This window comes from Salvelinus fontinalis, chromosome 16 (assembly GCF_029448725.1).
Source record: "Salvelinus fontinalis isolate EN_2023a chromosome 16, ASM2944872v1, whole genome shotgun sequence".
Taxonomy (NCBI): Eukaryota; Metazoa; Chordata; class Actinopteri; order Salmoniformes; family Salmonidae; genus Salvelinus; species Salvelinus fontinalis.
Window position 1 is genome coordinate 13,275,935 of NC_074680.1, and position 18,374 is coordinate 13,294,308.

An 18,374-nucleotide genomic window follows, 5' to 3' on the forward strand; every position below is an offset into this window, starting at 1 on the left:
CTCCTGCACTACACTTTAGGTAAGTTCAATGGAATGGAATTTGTCTGAAATGAACAATAACAGCTCCAAACACTAAGCAGGGTTTCCAAGGTAATTTTAGTACATTCTGATTGGTGAGAAGAAACTGTACTGACGAGTAATTTGTGCATGATTGTGTGAGTGTAGCAGACTCCAGACACTAAAGAGTTAATTAAATTGTTAACCAATAGCAACCCAGACTATCTGCATTCACCCTTTTCGCAATAACTCTTTTGACTCAAAAATGATCACATATGCTGCTGCTACTGTTATCTATCATATTATCTATCCTCTTACCTAGTCACTTATATGTACATATCTACCACAATTACCTCGTACCCCTCCACATCGACTCTGTACTGGTACCCCGTGTATATAGCCAGGTTATCGTTACTCATTGTGTATTTATTCCTCATCTTGTTTTATCTCTGCATTGTTGGGAAGGACCTGTATATAAGCATTCCACTGTTAGTCTACACCTATTGTTTACAAAGCATGTGACAAATACAATTTTATTTGGATTTGATATTTAATGATGGCCTTTTGTTAAGGCTCAGAGATGCTTTATAAAAAGTTTTCAATATCACACTAAATAGACATTTTCTACTGAATATGCTGTATCTGGTTTGGTATCTGCTGTTCTTGGAGGTAGGCAGAGTTGTCTGTTTATTGCCATTATCGGAGTCTGGTAAATGTGCTCTCAGATAATGCATGTCAGAGAGCTCCTTTGGTATGAGTGGAAAATGTCTCTGACCCCTGTGAGGCTACCACTTATATGGATCACTCTGCATTGCTTGTCTGAATGTGTTCAGCATTACAGTAGAAACAGTAATGCCCACAAACTGTGGTAACTGTACCGAGGACCCGTCAGCAATCATGAGATTATCACTACAATTCTATGCTGTCGTTGAAGATGAAGTCTATACTGTAGCTAATTTACTGTAACCATAATGATTTCAAATGATAATTGCCCTGAGATTTGGTTAACTTCTGCTAATTTCACCCATGGGCATTTGGAGTTTCTTCTTCTCATGTAAGGAACTATTGGTGGAGTGGAGTACACAGTTAAGGAGTTGTGGCGCAGTGGTCTAAGGCACTGCATCTCAGTGCTAGAGGTGTCACTACAGACCCTGGATCGATCCCTGGTTTGATCCTGGGCTGTATCACAACTGGCCGTGATTGTTCTTAACTGACTTGCCTAGTAAAATAAAAAAAATCTCATCATACTTCTGAAGCAGGATGCCATGTTGGCCTAAATTGGCATTAGATAAGGATAATTATTTCCATGGGTTGTGTCTCCATTTCATTCATTTGAATAAATACTGTCAACTCATTTGATTACAAATCTATTTCAGATGTAGTTTCCCTCTTGAACTCCATGTTGACGTTGATGAATACAGTACAATGTAAATGGTATCATACAGTTACAGTGGCCAGTGTTGAGCAAGAATGTGTGTCAGGTCCATAGAGTCAGTCTCAGACCTAAAGAAACTCTTTATCCTCACTCCTGCAGTTACCTCCTGTGATTTTGAATCGCCTTGCTCCTGGAGCTTCTCCAATCACAGCATCAGATATGATTGGAGGGTCACATCACCACAGCAACACAGATCCAGCACACAGGCCATGAGACCGGTCAGCGACCATTCGGAGGGGAGCTCTGACGGTAAGGAAGGAAGCACAGTCACAAATTGTGTTTTTCACTCACACTTTTAATGTCGTACTCCTTTTATCTCACTGAGAGCATGGTGTAGTATACTGTATTCAGAGATACGTAATGGAGTCATTAGATAGATGGTGTTGAGTGCTGGGAAAACAGGCAAGAGAGAAGGGGCACATTTTTAAAATGTTGTTTCGCTCTATAATCAAATGTTGTTTTTTTTACTTCTGGGAAATGATTGTCTGGTTCCCTCCCTTTCTAGGTCACTTCCTGCTTTTGAGTGCCTCTGCTGCCTCCAGGGCATCTAGAAAGTGTGAATACCACGTCACTAGTCCAGTGGTCTACAGTAGTGGTCCACTGTGCCATCTGCAGCTGGCCCGCTTTGAGTCAGGGCCCACCGCTGGAAATCTCTCAGTCTTAGTGAAACCAGTCGACTCAGCATCTGTCATCAGCACAACAGCTCTCAGTGGCAGAGCCCAAGATGGCACCAGGTCAGCAGGGCCTTAAGATTAGATTTTATGCTCATGTTTAGCCTCTTATGTTTCAATTGTATGCTTGTTCACTTGAACATTCCACACAACTTTTCAACAATTTCTATTTTGTATGCTTACAGTAGTAGCATTTGCTGTACTAGCTCTACACTGCATCCATGTGTAACTCACTTACGGTACTCTACAATGTATCTTGAGTACGTTCTTAGTGATGAAATCTGGCAGTGAACTCAGAATCCTATACACATCCACCTAATACAGTAGTGAAAGAAAGGGGCCAGCATTGCATTGAAACACTGCTAGTAACTATAAGGTACTCAATCTGTTGATGGATTGAAGTGGTTGTTTTAAGAAATACATGGATCATTCTGCTATAATGCACTGAAGTGCAGGTTCTTGGGATGCCTAGAGGGACTTGACATACAATAAGCTTTAAGTATGGCATGGAAATACCACTACATCCCTTGACATGGAGAGAGATCATCTTTGTGTAACTATTGTTGGGCAAATGTCCTTAATATTGATCTAATGTTGGGCACAGGCATTCTGGGACCAGATAAAAGCATTTTGGTTCCAAATGCAGACCCTGAAAATGAATTTGGACATAATTGGCCTGGACAGTAGCGTGGAGGGATGGGCTGTGGCTATGCAACAAGGTTATACCCTGGCATCTTTATTTGGAGAGTAATGGAGTGCTTGTCCATTATGAAAAAGGTTTTAACTCACAGACTGTAAGATGGTGAGTACTGGGGATGACAGGTCACCTTAATCTCCACTGAAAGCAAGACATACTGTATAAACAGGGGTGGAAATATAGAAGAAACAGATGGAATGAATGAATAAATGAATGAAAGCTTTCAGCTTGACAAGTTGTTTTTTCACAGAATGTACAGTACTGTATGATGTTCAGCACTCACCCACCGTAATGTGCAGACACATTTGTACCTATTAGCTGAGGTAGTAATAGAAGTGGGCTTTTAAGAGCATCTCATTTAATATTCTTGAATAAAGGCACACCTATCGTGAGAACTTCTTTTTAAATAAGGTTTAAACTTGGATTTGAAAGGCGATGTAAACATTCCATTTAGCTCCCCCCAAAAAATGGGTTTGGGGGTCTCCTCTCCTAACGTGAGCTAGCTAGTCTATAAATATCCATTGGTGTGGTGTTATGCTGCTAGGTTCTCTGACAGGTTTGAGAATTACTGGATTTCCAAATGAAAGTGGTTTACGATGCTATGCGGGGGGGGGGGGGGGGGGGGCTCAGGGAACCTCTCCTAGCTCCTGTGCTGTCATTGAGTTGAGCTCAGGGAACCTCTCCTAGCTCCTGTGCTGTCATTGAGTTGAGCTCAGGGAACCTCTCCTAGCTCCTGTGCTGTCATTGAGTTGAGCTCAGGGAACCTCTCCTAGCTCCTGTGCTGTCATTGAGTTGAGCTCAGGGAACCTCTCCTAGCTCCTGTGCTGTCATTGAGTTGAGCTCAGGGAACCTCTCCTAGCTCCTGTGCTGTCATTGAGTTGAGCTCAGGGAACCTCTCCTAGCTCCTGTGCTGTCATTGAGTTGAGCTCAGGGAACCTCTCCTAGCTCCTGTGCTGTCATTGAGTTGAGCTCAGGGAACCTCTCCTAGCTCCTGTGCTGTCATTGAGTTGAGCTCAGGGAACCTCTCCTAGCTCCTGTGCTGTCATTGAGTTGAGCTCAGGGAACCTCTCCTAGCTCCTGTGCTGTCATTGAGTTGAGCTCAGGGAACCTCTCCTAGCTCCTGTGCTGTCATTGAGTTGAGCTCAGGGAACCTCTCCTAGCTCCTGTGCTGTCATTGAGTTGAGCTCAGGGAACCTCTCCTAGCTCCTGTGCTGTCATTGAGTTGAGCTCAGGGAACCTCTCCTAGCTCCTGTGCTGTCATTGAGTTGAGCTCAGGGAACCTCTCCTAGCTCCTGTGCTGTCATTGAGTTGAGCTCAGGGAACCTCTCCTAGCTCCTGTGCTGTCATTGAGTTGAGCTCAGGGAACCTCTCCTAGCTCCTGTGCTGTCATTGAGTTGAGCTCAGGGAACCTCTCCTAGCTCCTGTGCTGTCATTGAGTTGAGCTCAGGGAACCTCTCCTAGCTCCTGTGCTGTCATTGAGTTGAGCTCAGGGAACCTCTCCTAGCTCCTGTGCTGTCATTGAGTTGAGCTCAGGGAACCTCTCCTAGCTCCTGTGCTGTCATTGAGTTGAGCTCAGGGAACCTCTCCTAGCTCCTGTGCTGTCATTGAGTTGAGCTCAGGGAACCTCTCCTAGCTCCTGTGCTGTCATTGAGTTGAGCTCAGGGAACCTCTCCTAGCTCCTGTGCTGTCATTGAGTTGAGCTCAGGGAACCTCTCCTAGCTCCTGTGCTGTCATTGAGTTGAGCTCAGGGAACCTCTCCTAGCTCCTGTGCTGTCATTGAGTTGAGCTCAGGGAACCTCTCCTAGCTCCTGTGCTGTCATTGAGTTGAGCTCAGGGAACCTCTCCTAGCTCCTGTGCTGTCATTGAGTTGAGCTCAGGGAACCTCACGTGGATGGATGGTTGTTGTATGGTACTGCAGGAACAGAGACAGCATAGAGCCAATATGAACAGTGTACTTACTATATTTTGTCAAGAAAGACTGGAATCTAGACAGTTTGAATTGAATTTTATTTAGGCAAGATATACAAAAATGTGTACAATGTGTCGCCAGAGGATAGCACATTATTAAGTAAAACACTTGTTTCTAAAGTGGTCCTTGATGTAAAAACATACGGAACATGCAAGGATTAGACAAAATGACAAAATGACAAACAAAGACATTACATTCATATTGACATCCCAATGGCACTATAGATTGCACTTAAAAATAATTAAATGAGCAGATGTTGAGATGGTGGACATAATATGTTATGTTATGCTGACTTCAGTTGAGAGGGAAATGTATAAACCTAAATCTAAAATGTCATTATATAATCTTTAAGTAGAATATAAAGTGTAGTATAATGGTTCCTTGGGTATGAAGATGTAACACACTTCTTCCATAAAATTAAAGTTGTTTGATGACCAGAGACTGTTTGTGACATAGACAAGGCTGCTTAGACATTTATCTGAACAGAAAGTCCTTTCAAGATGTTGCTGCCCAGACAAACATGCCACAACCTCGTGCACACACACACACACACACACACACACACACACACACACACACACACACACACACACACACACGTTTTGTTCTTCTATCTTCGTGGGGACCTAACTCCTAACTCCTAACCATTAACACCCCTTACCCTTACCCTAATTCTAACCCTACACCTAATCCCTAAGCTTAAAATAGCCTTGTCCTCATGAAGATGTGGGAAATGTCCCCACAAGGGAGAATGTTCCTTGTTTTACTATCCTTGTGGGGACTTTTGGGGATTTTATGTCCCCACAAGCGTAGAAGAGCCAATCCACACACACATGCACAGTTAACCCTCCCTTTGCTTGGAACAGGGCCCAGTGGGAGGTGCTGGAGACGGTGATTGGAGAGGTGGATGAGCCCTTCCAGGTGACCCTGCTCTACTCCACTTGCCTGGGGAAGGATAGGGGGACTCTGGCCCTCGACTCCCTGGAGCTCATAGACTGTGACATGGGTAAATTCTGAATTACATCTCCGAACGTTAATAGAAACATAAAAATGCTATGATATTTTGGAAACTAAATGTGAACTCTTTCTTGTTCCAGGTCACCATGAATTACAGCTGGGCACAGACTGTGATGAGATCACTTCTTTCCACTGTGACCTAGGAGGCTGCATTGACAAGACTAGAGTATGTGACTTCCACAGTGACTGCCCCCTAGGGGAGGATGAGGGATTTATCTGTGGTGAGTCTAAGGCCTTAAAGGGATACTGCGAGATTCTGTCAATTAAGCAGTTTTTCTACTTTTTCTACCCAGAGTCAGATGAAAAGTAGAAAAATGTCTTGATTGCCAGAATCTCGCAGTATCCCTAAGAGCAGCTTCAACAGTGCAACAACGTCACATGACATTACTGACGTTGAATTCAGGGTCCAGATTTTTAATGGTCATCATGTGTCTCGGACAAATTCTGGGCCCTATGTATGTGTACCTTGCATCTGATCTTTCCAAGACAGATGTTGTCGAATATGTGTATATATTTGATCCAAACATCCTACTTTGAGAAATCTGAATAAGTTTTGTAACATTCTGAATTTTCAAATAGGCCTTCAAAATAATTCGTTGCCAGCTTTGATTTCTTTTTTAAACCTCACCAAAACAATGTTTTTTTTCAAAGTAAATCTTATAACGTAGTGATCAGATTATGTTTGAAACAGCTAAGCCTAAAGGAAAAAGAGTTTCAGCATCTTTAATCACATCGTTTTTGGTTGGGTATTCTCATTGGATTCATTTAATGCAATTAGAAGTGACGAGAGTGATGTGACAAGCCACAAAGACAGAGTGTGGTACTACTGGCAGGGTGCATGCCACCTGCATTAACTGTATTAAAGTTTAAGGCCATGATGAATTGTTAATCCTTTCACTGGAGGCAGTGGATTAGCCAACAGTAAGTGCTCTCCTTCTTTCTACTGTGTTCATCCGTCAGTTCCTTCTCTCTAAGTGTAACAACCACTAGATGGGCATTGCATTAAGAGACAGAAATGTGCCAAAAGATTCCTTCCACTAAGGCTAATATCTTTCTTTGGACCATTCTCTGTGGGTTTAATACATGTACTGTTTCTCCAAGACACCACTTGGAATTGAAATTCCATTATTAAACTGGCATTTGAATGTAAATGCTCGTTTAAAATGGCAGCTTTGTGAATGTATACAACGGGAAATGATTAGTTAGTGACAACATGAAGGTAGCAATCAATGCTTGCAGCCCTTGCATCAATGCTCACATCAACACCATTAGTCATAAAAGCCCTCTTAACACTCAATCAGAACATATTCAATGCAAAGAATGGTTCAGACATGGAGAATACAACTTGTACCTCCAGTAGGTAATTAAGAGGCTATTCTCATTGACAAACATTTAAGGAGAGGCAGCGTGACAAGATTTCAATTGACATAAAATGTACATCAATGGAGGCTGCTGAGGGGAGGACGGCTCATAATAATGCCTGGAATGGAGTATATGGAATGGTATCAAACATGTGGTTTATACTATTTCATTGACTCCATTCCAGCCATTACTATGAGCCGTCCTCCCCTCAACAGCCTCCACTGATGTACATAAACTTTTCAATGTACGCTACAGCCTTGCCTTACTTTTCTGTGGCTGGCAATGTGACGTTCTTGTTCTGCAGCTCCAAATTTACCGTAAATATTAGTATCGCAGTAGCCACTGGTACTGACTAGCCTGTAAGCTTGCAAGCTATTCAACAATGCAAGGAACTTTTCCTCTAAAACATATTGGCTAGCTACATTCTTGAATATTGCAGCTAAACCATAGTACACTTGAATAATGCAACAATTCCCAAGCACGTGAATTGTGGGTTCATTTTTTCGTTCGTACACGCATTAGCTAAATGTAGTTTGCAAGACAATAAAACAGCTAGCTATCAATGCTAGCTAGTAACGTTAGCATATCAAACATTAATGTTTACCCCTCTCATACGAATATAAAACTACAGTTTCAGCATATTAAAGTTACCATAGAACAAACCGCCCACTGGGCACAAACCGGTTGATTCACCATTGTTTCAACGTCATTTGTCAACGTATTGTGACGAAATACATTGGATTTGAAAAAAGTAATCAACTGTTTTGAGGGTGAAATTTCAACCACAGGATTATGTCGTCATGGTAACCAAATGTAAACAGAAGAAACCTTGCATAAAATATGTTTAATTTGTTTAATTTGTTCAACGTTATATCCACTAACAGAAGAAAAAAACAGGCAGGGCAGCACCTCCTACTGGAGAATTGATCTATCTACATTTACCCTTTTGTCTCCCATCCAGGGTTTTAACCAAGCCCTGCTTAGCTATTTGTCACTGACTGTTACCAATGTGCTATCGTGAGAATGATTGTTGAGAGATCTCCACTTAAAAACTACTAGGTTGCTATCAAAGTCATTCCAAAGGGAAGGTTTAACAGAGCTAATTAAATGTGATCATACTTTGTCACATACAGTGGATTCAGAAAGTATTCAGACCCCTTGACTTAATTTTTTTTTTTTTTACGTTACAGCCTTATTCTAAAATGGATTAAATAAATACAAATCCTCAGCAATCTACACACAATACCCCATAATGACAAAGCAAAAACAGGTTTTTAGACATTTTTTTGCAAATGTATTAAAAATAAAAACAGAAATACTTATTTAAATAAGTATTCAGACCCTTTGCTATGAGACTCAAAATTGAGCTCAGGTGCAGCTTGTTTCCATTGATCATCCAATCTGCAAATTGATTGGAGTCCACCTTCGGTAAATTCAATTGATTGGACATGATTTGTAAAGGCACATACCTGTCTATATAAGATCTCACAGTTGACAGTGCATGGCAGAACAAAAAACAAGCTATGAGGTGGAAAGAATTCTTGACAGTATCACTTTTGAAATAAATGAAATAGCCAATTAACTTGTCAACAAGTTAACAAATTATATGCTGGATTCACATTTCCAACTCAACCACAAATAAAAGTTAAAGAATGGGATTAAGCCAGTGGCTCAGATGGAACTAACCAAGCAGTTAAAAGATGATATTTGGTTGTGTTCTCAACCAAACACAATTCAATACTTATTTTGTAAAATAATAAATAGCCCTAAAGTTAAGGTTATCTAACAAACTAATGTAACATTCAACTTTGAAATGAGTAACACATCTATGGCCATATTTTGAGGTTACTACATTTCTTCTTATGTTATTACTGTATATAAAGCGTGGATGTTCAAGATAGGTCATCGCAGGTCAGTAGAGATCTTCACAATTGCTGTTAAATTCTGTGCAGAATCTCGATCGGCATTGATCACTTGCACCATGTACTTTTAATGTAATCTCAACTGCAATCCTGGTCATTTGCATTTGTTATGAGACGAAGCGCAGCAATAACAGATTCATCTGATGTATAAATAAACAAAATATCTGACATTGTATTCCCATGAACTTTAGTGCGCTTTTAAAGGGATACTTCAGGATTTTGGCAATTAAGCGCTTTATCTACTTCCCCCGAGTCAGATGAACTGGTCAATACCATTTTTATGTCTCTGCGTGCAGTTTGAAGGAAGTCACTAACTAGCGCAATTGCAAACTATCGTTAGCGCAATGACTGAAAGTGCATGGTAGCTGTTAGCATGCTAGTAGATACCATAGACTTCCAGTCATTGCGTTAATACGCTAGATAGCATTAGCTCACGAAACTACCTCCAACTTCCTTTATACTGGATGCAAAGACATAAAAATGGTATCCATGAGTTCATCCGACTCAGGGCGAAGTAGATAAAGTGATTAATTGCCAAAATCTCAAGGTACCCCTTTAAATGGTTGAAGGCTCAGTTAGACATTTGGGTGCCAACTAAACCAAAAACCAGACATTGTTTTTCCATTGGAATTTGGTTGCGCTTTTAGATGGTTGAAAGCATAGTGATAACACATTGGAAATTCAACTAACTTTTGTCTGTCTTTAAGTGGATGAATATCCAAGAATAGGGCGGCGCACAATTGGACCAGCGTCGTCCGGTTTTGGCCGGGGTAGGCCGTCATTGTAAATAAGAATTAGTTCTTAACTGACTTGCCTAGTTAAATAAAGGTAAACAATATACTGTAATCTTATTGATCAACTGCTCTACCAAATATTACCCAATTATCCATGCTGAAATGACGTGGTGTGCCCAGTGGACAGGCTTCATTTTATCAATATCATGGAAGTCATTATATGAGGTAAACGCAAAATTGCGACTGAAAACTTTGATAATTCCCTGGTGAGTTGGTTAGCTTCTTGCTGCACGCTTCTTTCCTGGATGGTGGCTCGGAGCAGCCAAGAGGGGAAAAATGCTGTTGAGGTTTCCTTTCTTAAAGCTTCGTTGACAATATCAGAATGTAACTGTAAGCTGTTACTGCAATTTCAGGTGAAAACTCAATTAAAACAAGTCTCAGATATCCTGAAAATGGCCGTACATTTCAGCTGTTTCAAAAGCTCTGCCACTAGTATTTCTATTGTATGAATGTTGTGCAATTCTGTTTACACTACCCTGCTTAGACCTAATAAGACCTATTGACTAGTGTGACTCTGGGGAGACACTGTGGGATCAGCACAGTAGAATAGCCTTTCTTTTGCATACTCAAGAGCCACTACATTCTGAGAAATAAAAATAGAGGGAGTGCTCAAATTGGTGTACAAGGCAGTCTTTGAAAAGGGGAGTCTGTGGACCTAGTCACTATGTCCTATTTTATAATTTTCTAGAAGCTTTCATTTGTATAAGCTGTATCTGCATTTATAAGTTTATAGGGTACTGAATGAGTCACTGAAGCGAGTATGTTTTGGTCCACTGTGTCCCCATACAGACACTCTGCCTTATGGAGCCCACTGTTCCTTTGAGCCTGGGTCCTGTGGCTGGTCAACGTCCAGTGAGCTGTCCTCTTGGAGGAGGGTCAGTGGGGAGGAACTAGAACACAGTAAAGACATGCTGGGGACAGCTCTGCAAAACACCCAAGGTAAATGGTGCAAAACACACCAGGTCACTCAAAGGGTACCAGTCCTAAAATTGCTGGCTAACACTTTATTTGAAGGGGGTATACATGACACCTTTATCAGGCTAGACATAAATAGAGGTTGGGTATTGCATTGTGCTGTATAAAGTATCAATTTTACTCTAGACTGGTCCTCATCCTGTAAATTGGGTATTGTTTTTTACTCAGTCACTAAACACTGGTGGACATACAGTGTACTGAAAATTCAGTTGTATAGGCATCAGTATAAGAACCTGTTGCACCCAATAGGCAATTGACCAGGAGTTGTAAATGGAGATATGATGGTATCCTACAGCTCTAGGGTTAGATGTGTCCTCTGAGAATATGTTTTCAAGTGCTGCTGAGTCTCGTCCATCAGGTCCTTGAGCTAAGAGAGGGTGGAAATATGAGAAGACTGCATAGGAAAAGATTATCCTTCAGGTTTCTTTCCATTTTTCTCATATTACACAGAGACTGGAAATCCATGTTTTTTATGACTCCAATGGAATTTTTATTCAGATTCAAGTTTTCAAAACATTGGGAATCTAATGGCTTAGTACAGTGTTTCCCAAACTCGACCCTGGTGAACCCAAGGGGTGCACATTGTCGTTTTCTGCCCCCAGCACTACACAGATGATTCAAATAACCAACTCATCATTAAACTTTGACTATTTAAATCAGCTGTCTAGTGTTAGGGCAAAAAACAAAACGTGCACCCCTTGGGGTACCCCAAAACCGAGTTTGGTAAACACTGGCTTAGTCAGAGGAATTTCTTATGGCCTTGAAACTCAACTCTGGACCTCTGAGCCAGTTCCACTGCTTTTCCCCTCTGTTCAGGGAATGATTAGACCTGGCACACCAGGTGGGTGCAATTAATTATTAGGAAGAATACAAAACCAGCAGGCTCCAGACCTCGTTGTCACGTTGGTATAAAGGATTCGGGAGACAGACCCCAGGAATGCGTAATAGTTTTTTTTTATTATACTCAAATTACAGCGTGCCGTGTAAAGGCACGGGGACGAACACCAAACAAACACTATACAAAACACAGGGTTGAAACCCAAGCAAAAGAGCGAGGAGCACCTCGAATAAATAACACAAGCACCCAATAATTAACCCACGGGACGAGACCCGTAATCATCTGCTACAATCCACAAGGGCACGAAAGCCCAAAACACACAGCACAGGTACTCACACGCACCAACGGACATTGTAACAATAATCAACAGGACAATGGTGAACCAAGGGCACACTTATACAATTACTAATCAGTGGGAATAGGGGACAGGTGTGCGTAATGAAAGTACCGGAGGGATCCGTGACACTCGTAGGCTAAGAGTTGAATACTCCTGCCAGCAGGCTCCAGACCTCGTAGGGGTAAGAGTTGAATACTCCTGCCAGCAGGCTCCAGACCTCGTAGGGTAAGAGTTGAATACTCCTGCCAGCAGGCTCCAGACCTCATAGGGTAAGAGTTGAATAGTCCTGCCAGCAGACTCCAGACCTTGTAGGGGTAAGAGTTGAATTCTCCTGCCAGCAGGCTCCAGACCTCGTAGGGTAAGTTGAATACTCCTGCCATTAGGCTCCAGACCTCGTAGGGTAAGAGTTGAATACTCCTGCCAGCAGGCTCCAGACCTCGTAGGGTAAGAGTTGAATAGTCCTGCCAGCAGACTCCAGACCTCGTAGGGTAAGAGTTGAATTCTCCTGCCAGCAGGCTCCAGACCTCGTAGGGTAAGTTGAATACTCCTGACATTAGGCTCCAAACCTCGTAGGGTAAGAGTTGAATAGTCCTGCCAGCAGGCTCCAGACCTCGCATGGTAAGAGTTGAATTCTCCTGCCAGCAGGCTCCAGACCTCGTAGGGTAAGAGTTGAATAGTCCTGCCAGCAGGCTCCAGACCTCGTAGAGGTGAGAGTTGAATAGTCCTGCCAGCAGGCTCCAGACCTCGTAGGGGTAAGAGTTGAATTCTCCTGCCAGCAGGCTCCAGACCTCGTAGGGTAAGAGTTGAATACTCCTGCCAGCAGGCTCCAGACCTTGTAGGGTAAGTGTTGAATACTCCTGCCAGCAGGCTCCAGACTTTGTAGGGTAAGAGTTGAATACTCCTGCCAGCAGGCTCCAGACCTCGTAGAGTAAGTATTGAATACTCCTGTCAGCAGGCTCCAGACCTCTTAGGGTAAGATTTGAATTGTCCTGCCAGCAGGCTCCAGACCTCGTAGGGTAAGACTTGAATAGTCCTGCCAGCAGGCTCCAGACCTCGTAGGGGTAAGAGTTGAATTCTCCTGCCAGCAGGCTCCAGACCTCGTAGGGTAAGAGTTGAATACTCCTGCCAGCAGGCTCCAGACCTCGTAGGGGTAAGAGTTGAATACTCCTGCCAGCAGGCTTCAGACGTCGTAGGGTAAGAGTTGAATACTCCTGCCAGCAGGCTCCAGACCTCGTACAGTAAGTGTTGAATACTCCTGTCAGCAGGCTCCAGACCTCATAGGGTAAGAGTTGAATACTCCTGCCAGCAGGCTCCAGACCTCGTAGGGTAAGAGTTGAATACTCCTGGGCAGCAGGCTCCAGACCTCGTAGGGTAAGAGTTGAATTCTCCTACCAGCAGGCTCCAGACCTCGTAGGGTAAGAGTTGAATAGTCCTGCCAGCAGGCTCCAGACCTCGTAGGGTAAGAGTTGAATACTCCTGCCAGCAGGATCCAGACCTCGTAGGGTAAAAGTTGAATACTCCTGCCAGCAGGCTCCAGACGTCGTAGGGTAAGAGTTGAATACTCCTGCCAGCAGGCTCCAGATCTCGTAGGGTAAGAGTTGAATACTCCTGTCAGCAGGCTCCAGACCTCGTAGGGTAAGTGTTGAATTCTCCTGCCAGCAGGCTCCAGACCTCGTAGGGTAAGAGTTGAATGGTCCTGCCAGCAGGCTCCAGACCTTGTAGGGTAAGAGTTGAATTCTCCTGCCAGCAGGCTCCAGACCTCGTAGGGGTAGAGATGAATTCTCCTGCTAGCAGGCTCCAGACCTTGTAGGGTAAGTGTTGAATTCTCCTGCCAGCAGGCTCCAGACCTCGTAGGGTAAGAGTTGAATAGTCCTGCCAGCAGGCTCCAGACCTCGTAGGGGTAAGAGTTGAATTCTCCTGCCAGCAGGCTCCAGACCTCGTAGGGTAAGTGTTGAATACTCCTGCCAGCAGGCTCCAGACGTCGTAGGGTAAGAGTTGAATATCCTGCCAGCAGGCTCCAGACCTCGCATAGTAACAGTTGAATTACTTATGCCAGCAGGCTCCAGACCTCGTAGCGTAAGAGTTGAATTCTCCTGCCAGCAGGCTCCAGACCTCGTAGGGTAAGAGTTGAATAGTCCTGCCAGCAGGCTCCAGACCTCGCATGGTAAGAGTTGAATTCTCCTGCCAGCAGGCTCCAGACCTCGTAGGGTAAGAGTTGAATAGTCCTGCCAGCAGGCTCCAGACCTCGTAGAGGTGAGAGTTGAATAGTCCTGCCAGCAGGCTCCAGACCTCGTAGGGGTAAGAGTTGAATTCTCCTGCCAGCAGGCTCCAGACCTCGTAGGGTAAGAGTTGAATACTCCTGCCAGCAGGCTCCAGACCTTGTAGGGTAAGTGTTGAATACTCCTGCCAGCAGGCTCCAGACTTTGTAGGGTAAGAGTTGAATACTCCTGCCAGCAGGCTCCAGACCTCGTAGAGTAAGTATTGAATACTCCTGTCAGCAGGCTCCAGACCTCTTAGGGTAAGATTTGAATTGTCCTGCCAGCAGGCTCCAGACCTCGTAGGGTAAGACTTGAATAGTCCTGCCAGCAGGCTCCAGACCTCGTAGGGGTAAGAGTTGAATTCTCCTGCCAGCAGGCTCCAGACCTCGTAGGGTAAGAGTTGAATACTCCTGCCAGCAGGCTCCAGACCTCGTAGGGGTAAGAGTTGAATACTCCTGCCAGCAGGCTTCAGACGTCGTAGGGTAAGAGTTGAATACTCCTGCCAGCAGGCTCCAGACCTCGTACAGTAAGTGTTGAATACTCCTGTCAGCAGGCTCCAGACCTCATAGGGTAAGAGTTGAATACTCCTGCCAGCAGGCTCCAGACCTCGTAGGGTAAGAGTTGAATACTCCTGGGCAGCAGGCTCCAGACCTCGTAGGGTAAGAGTTGAATTCTCCTACCAGCAGGCTCCAGACCTCGTAGGGTAAGAGTTGAATAGTCCTGCCAGCAGGCTCCAGACCTCGTAGGGTAAGAGTTGAATACTCCTGCCAGCAGGATCCAGACCTCGTAGGGTAAAAGTTGAATACTCCTGCCAGCAGGCTCCAGACGTCGTAGGGTAAGAGTTGAATACTCCTGCCAGCAGGCTCCAGATCTCGTAGGGTAAGAGTTGAATACTCCTGTCAGCAGGCTCCAGACCTCGTAGGGTAAGTGTTGAATTCTCCTGCCAGCAGGCTCCAGACCTCGTAGGGTAAGAGTTGAATGGTCCTGCCAGCAGGCTCCAGACCTTGTAGGGTAAGAGTTGAATTCTCCTGCCAGCAGGCTCCAGACCTCGTAGGGGTAGAGATGAATTCTCCTGCTAGCAGGCTCCAGACCTTGTAGGGTAAGTGTTGAATTCTCCTGCCAGCAGGCTCCAGACCTCGTAGGGTAAGAGTTGAATAGTCCTGCCAGCAGGCTCCAGACCTCGTAGGGGTAAGAGTTGAATTCTCCTGCCAGCAGGCTCCAGACCTCGTAGGGTAAGTGTTGAATACTCCTGCCAGCAGGCTCCAGACGTCGTAGGGTAAGAGTTGAATATCCTGCCAGCAGGCTCCAGACCTCGCATAGTAACAGTTGAATTACTTATGCCAGCAGGCTCCAGACCTCGTAGCGTAAGAGTTGAATTCTCCTGCCAGCAGGCTCCAGACCTCGTAGGGTAAGAGTTGAATAGTCCTGCCAGCAGGCTCCAGACCTCGCATGGTAAGAGTTGAATTCTCCTGCCAGCAGGCTCCAGACCTCGTAGGGTAAGAGTTGAATAGTCCTGCCAGCAGGCTCCAGACCTTGTAGGGTAAGAGTTGAATTCTCCTGCCAGCAGGCTCCAGACCTCGTAGGGGTAGAGATGAATTCTCCTGCCAGCAGGCTCCAGACCTTGTAGGGTAAGTGTTGAATACCCCTGTCAGCAGGCTCCAGACCTTGTAGGGTAAGTGTTGAATTCTCCTGCCAGCAGGCTCCAGACCTCGTAGGGTAAGAGTTGAATACTCCTGCCAGCAGGCTCCAGACCTCGTAGGGTAAGAGTTTAATACTCCTGGGCAGCAGGCTCCAGACCTCATAGGGTAAGAGTTGAATACTCCTGCCAGCAGACTCCAGACCTCGTAGGGTCAGAGTTTAATACTCCTGCCAGCAGGCTCCAGACCTCGTAGGGTAAGAGTTTAATACTCCTGCCAGCAGGCTCCAGACCTCATAGGGTAAGAGTTGAATACTCCTGCCAGCAGGCTCCAGACCTCGTAGGGTAAGAGTTGAATACTCCTGCCAGCAGGCTCCAGACCTCGTAGGGGTAAGAGTTGAATACTCCTGCCAGCAGGCTCCAGACCTCGTAGGGTAAGAGTTGAATACTCCTGCCAGCAGGCTCCAGACCTCGTACGGTAAGAGTTGAATACTCCTGCCAGCAGGCTCCAGACCTCGTAGGGTAAGAGTTGAATTCTCCTGTCAGCAGGCTCCAGACCTCGTAGGGTAAGTGTTGAATTCTCCTGCCAGCAGGCTCCAGACCTCGTAGGGTAAGAGTTGAATAGTCCTGCCAGCAGGCTCCAGACCTCATAGGGTAAGAGTTGAATACTCCTGCCAGCAGGCTCCAGACCTCGTAGGGTAAGAGTTGAATAGTCCTGCCAGCAGGCTCCAGACCTCGTAGGGGTAAGAGTTGAATTCTCCTGCCAGCAGGCTCCAGACCTCGTAGGGTAAGTGTTGAATACTCCTGCCAGCAGGCTCCAGACGTCGTAGGGTAAGAGTTGAATATCCTGCCAGCAGGCTCCAGACCTCGCATGGTAAGAGTTGAATTCTTATGCCAGCAGGCTCCAGACCTCGTAGGGTAAGAGTTGATTTCTCCTGCCAGCAGGCTCCAGACCTCGTAGGGTAAGAGTTGAATAGTCCTGCCAGCAGGCTCCAGACCTCGCATGGTAAGAGTTGAATTCTCCTGCCAGCAGGCTCCAGACCTCGTAGGGTAAGAGTTGAATAGTCCTGCCAGCAGGCTCCAGACCTTGTAGGGTAAGAGTTGAATTCTCCTGCCAGCAGGCTCCAGACCTCGTAGGGGTAGAGATGAATTCTCCTGCCAGCAGGCTCCAGACCTTGTAGGGTAAGTGTTGAATACCCCTGTCAGCAGGCTCCAGACCTTGTAGGGTAAGTGTTGAATTCTCCTGCCAGCAGGCTCCAGACCTCGTAGGGTAAGAGTTGAATACTCCTGCCAGCAGGCTCCAGACCTCGTAGGGTAAGAGTTTAATACTCCTGGGCAGCAGGCTCCAGACCTCATAGGGTAAGAGTTGAATACTCCTGCCAGCAGACTCCAGACCTCGTAGGGTCAGAGTTTAATACTCCTGCCAGCAGGCTCCAGACCTCGTAGGGTAAGAGTTTAATACTCCTGCCAGCAGGCTCCAGACCTCATAGGGTAAGAGTTGAATACTCCTGCCAGCAGGCTCCAGACCTCGTAGGGTAAGAGTTGAATACTCCTGCCAGCAGGCTCCAGACCTCGCAGGGGTAAGAGTTGAATACTCCTGCCAGCAGGCTCCAGACCTCGTAGGGTAAGAGTTGAATACTCCTGCCAGCAGGCTCCAGACCTCGTAGGGTAAGAGTTGAATTCTCCTGTCAGCAGGCTCCAGACCTCGTAGGGTAAGAGTTGAATACTCCTGCCCTATGGGGTTAACACTGAATATTTTTGAATATCGTCCTTTGGAAAGTTTGTAGATGATTTACAATCAGTTGTAATACTTGAATACTTTATATCTAGCCCAGCATGATGTGGTGTGAGGTAAAACGTGCCATGTTTCTGCAGAATTTATTTCCTGTCACTGACTTCTGCATTTCAGTTTATAGCTCCAATTGGTTTCATTCCAAATTGACAAGCACTGCACCAAGGCAATATATATTGTTTTGCAGATGAGGACTAAAAGGCTGTTCTCTTCAGAGCTCTATCAGTCATGCCCTTTTGAGTGGTGCAAATTTATGTCAGTGTTCACTCCCTTCAGTGTTGCAGTTATTGTCTCCCCCCCAGGGCACTTCCTGTTCCTGGCGGTGAGAGGGAACAGTTCAAGTATTAAAGCGTCTGTCCGAAGTTCCTCCTTCCCCCGACCGGTCTCTACCATAGCCTGTCAGGTGAGAAAAATAGACATATCTTTCCACCAATGGCTTCCTTGAAATCTCCCCTACTGACCTAATGCTCACTGATGACTCACGGATGAGTTCTAGACATCTTCATTAAGGAAGTTTTAGAAGCACCCTCAAAGATGCCAGAATCTCACAACCGTAGCCAAGTCTTACATTTTTTTGTAATTAGTCAGGTGGTCACAGCGGGTCTATCATAACAAAGAGCAGTCCTCTAGTACCACACACATAATATTAAACATCATACAGTTAAGCCATGTTC

The 18,374-nt window shown here is 45.0% G+C and overlaps 1 protein-coding gene across 1 annotated transcript in view; it reads left to right on the plus strand.

Moving 5' to 3' along the window:
• LOC129812664 (tyrosine-protein kinase receptor-like) overlaps positions 1 to 18,374 on the plus strand; it is an 85,337-nt gene that overhangs the window by 41,410 nt on the left and 25,553 nt on the right. The window contains exons 3-8 of the mRNA XM_055864424.1: positions 1,532 to 1,681; positions 1,938 to 2,166; positions 5,636 to 5,775; positions 5,867 to 6,007; positions 10,654 to 10,803; positions 18,003 to 18,103. Coding sequence (XP_055720399.1) covers positions 1,532 to 1,681; positions 1,938 to 2,166; positions 5,636 to 5,775; positions 5,867 to 6,007; positions 10,654 to 10,803; positions 18,003 to 18,103 — 911 coding nt within the window. The remainder of the gene's footprint in view (positions 1 to 1,531; positions 1,682 to 1,937; positions 2,167 to 5,635; positions 5,776 to 5,866; positions 6,008 to 10,653; positions 10,804 to 18,002; positions 18,104 to 18,374) is intronic.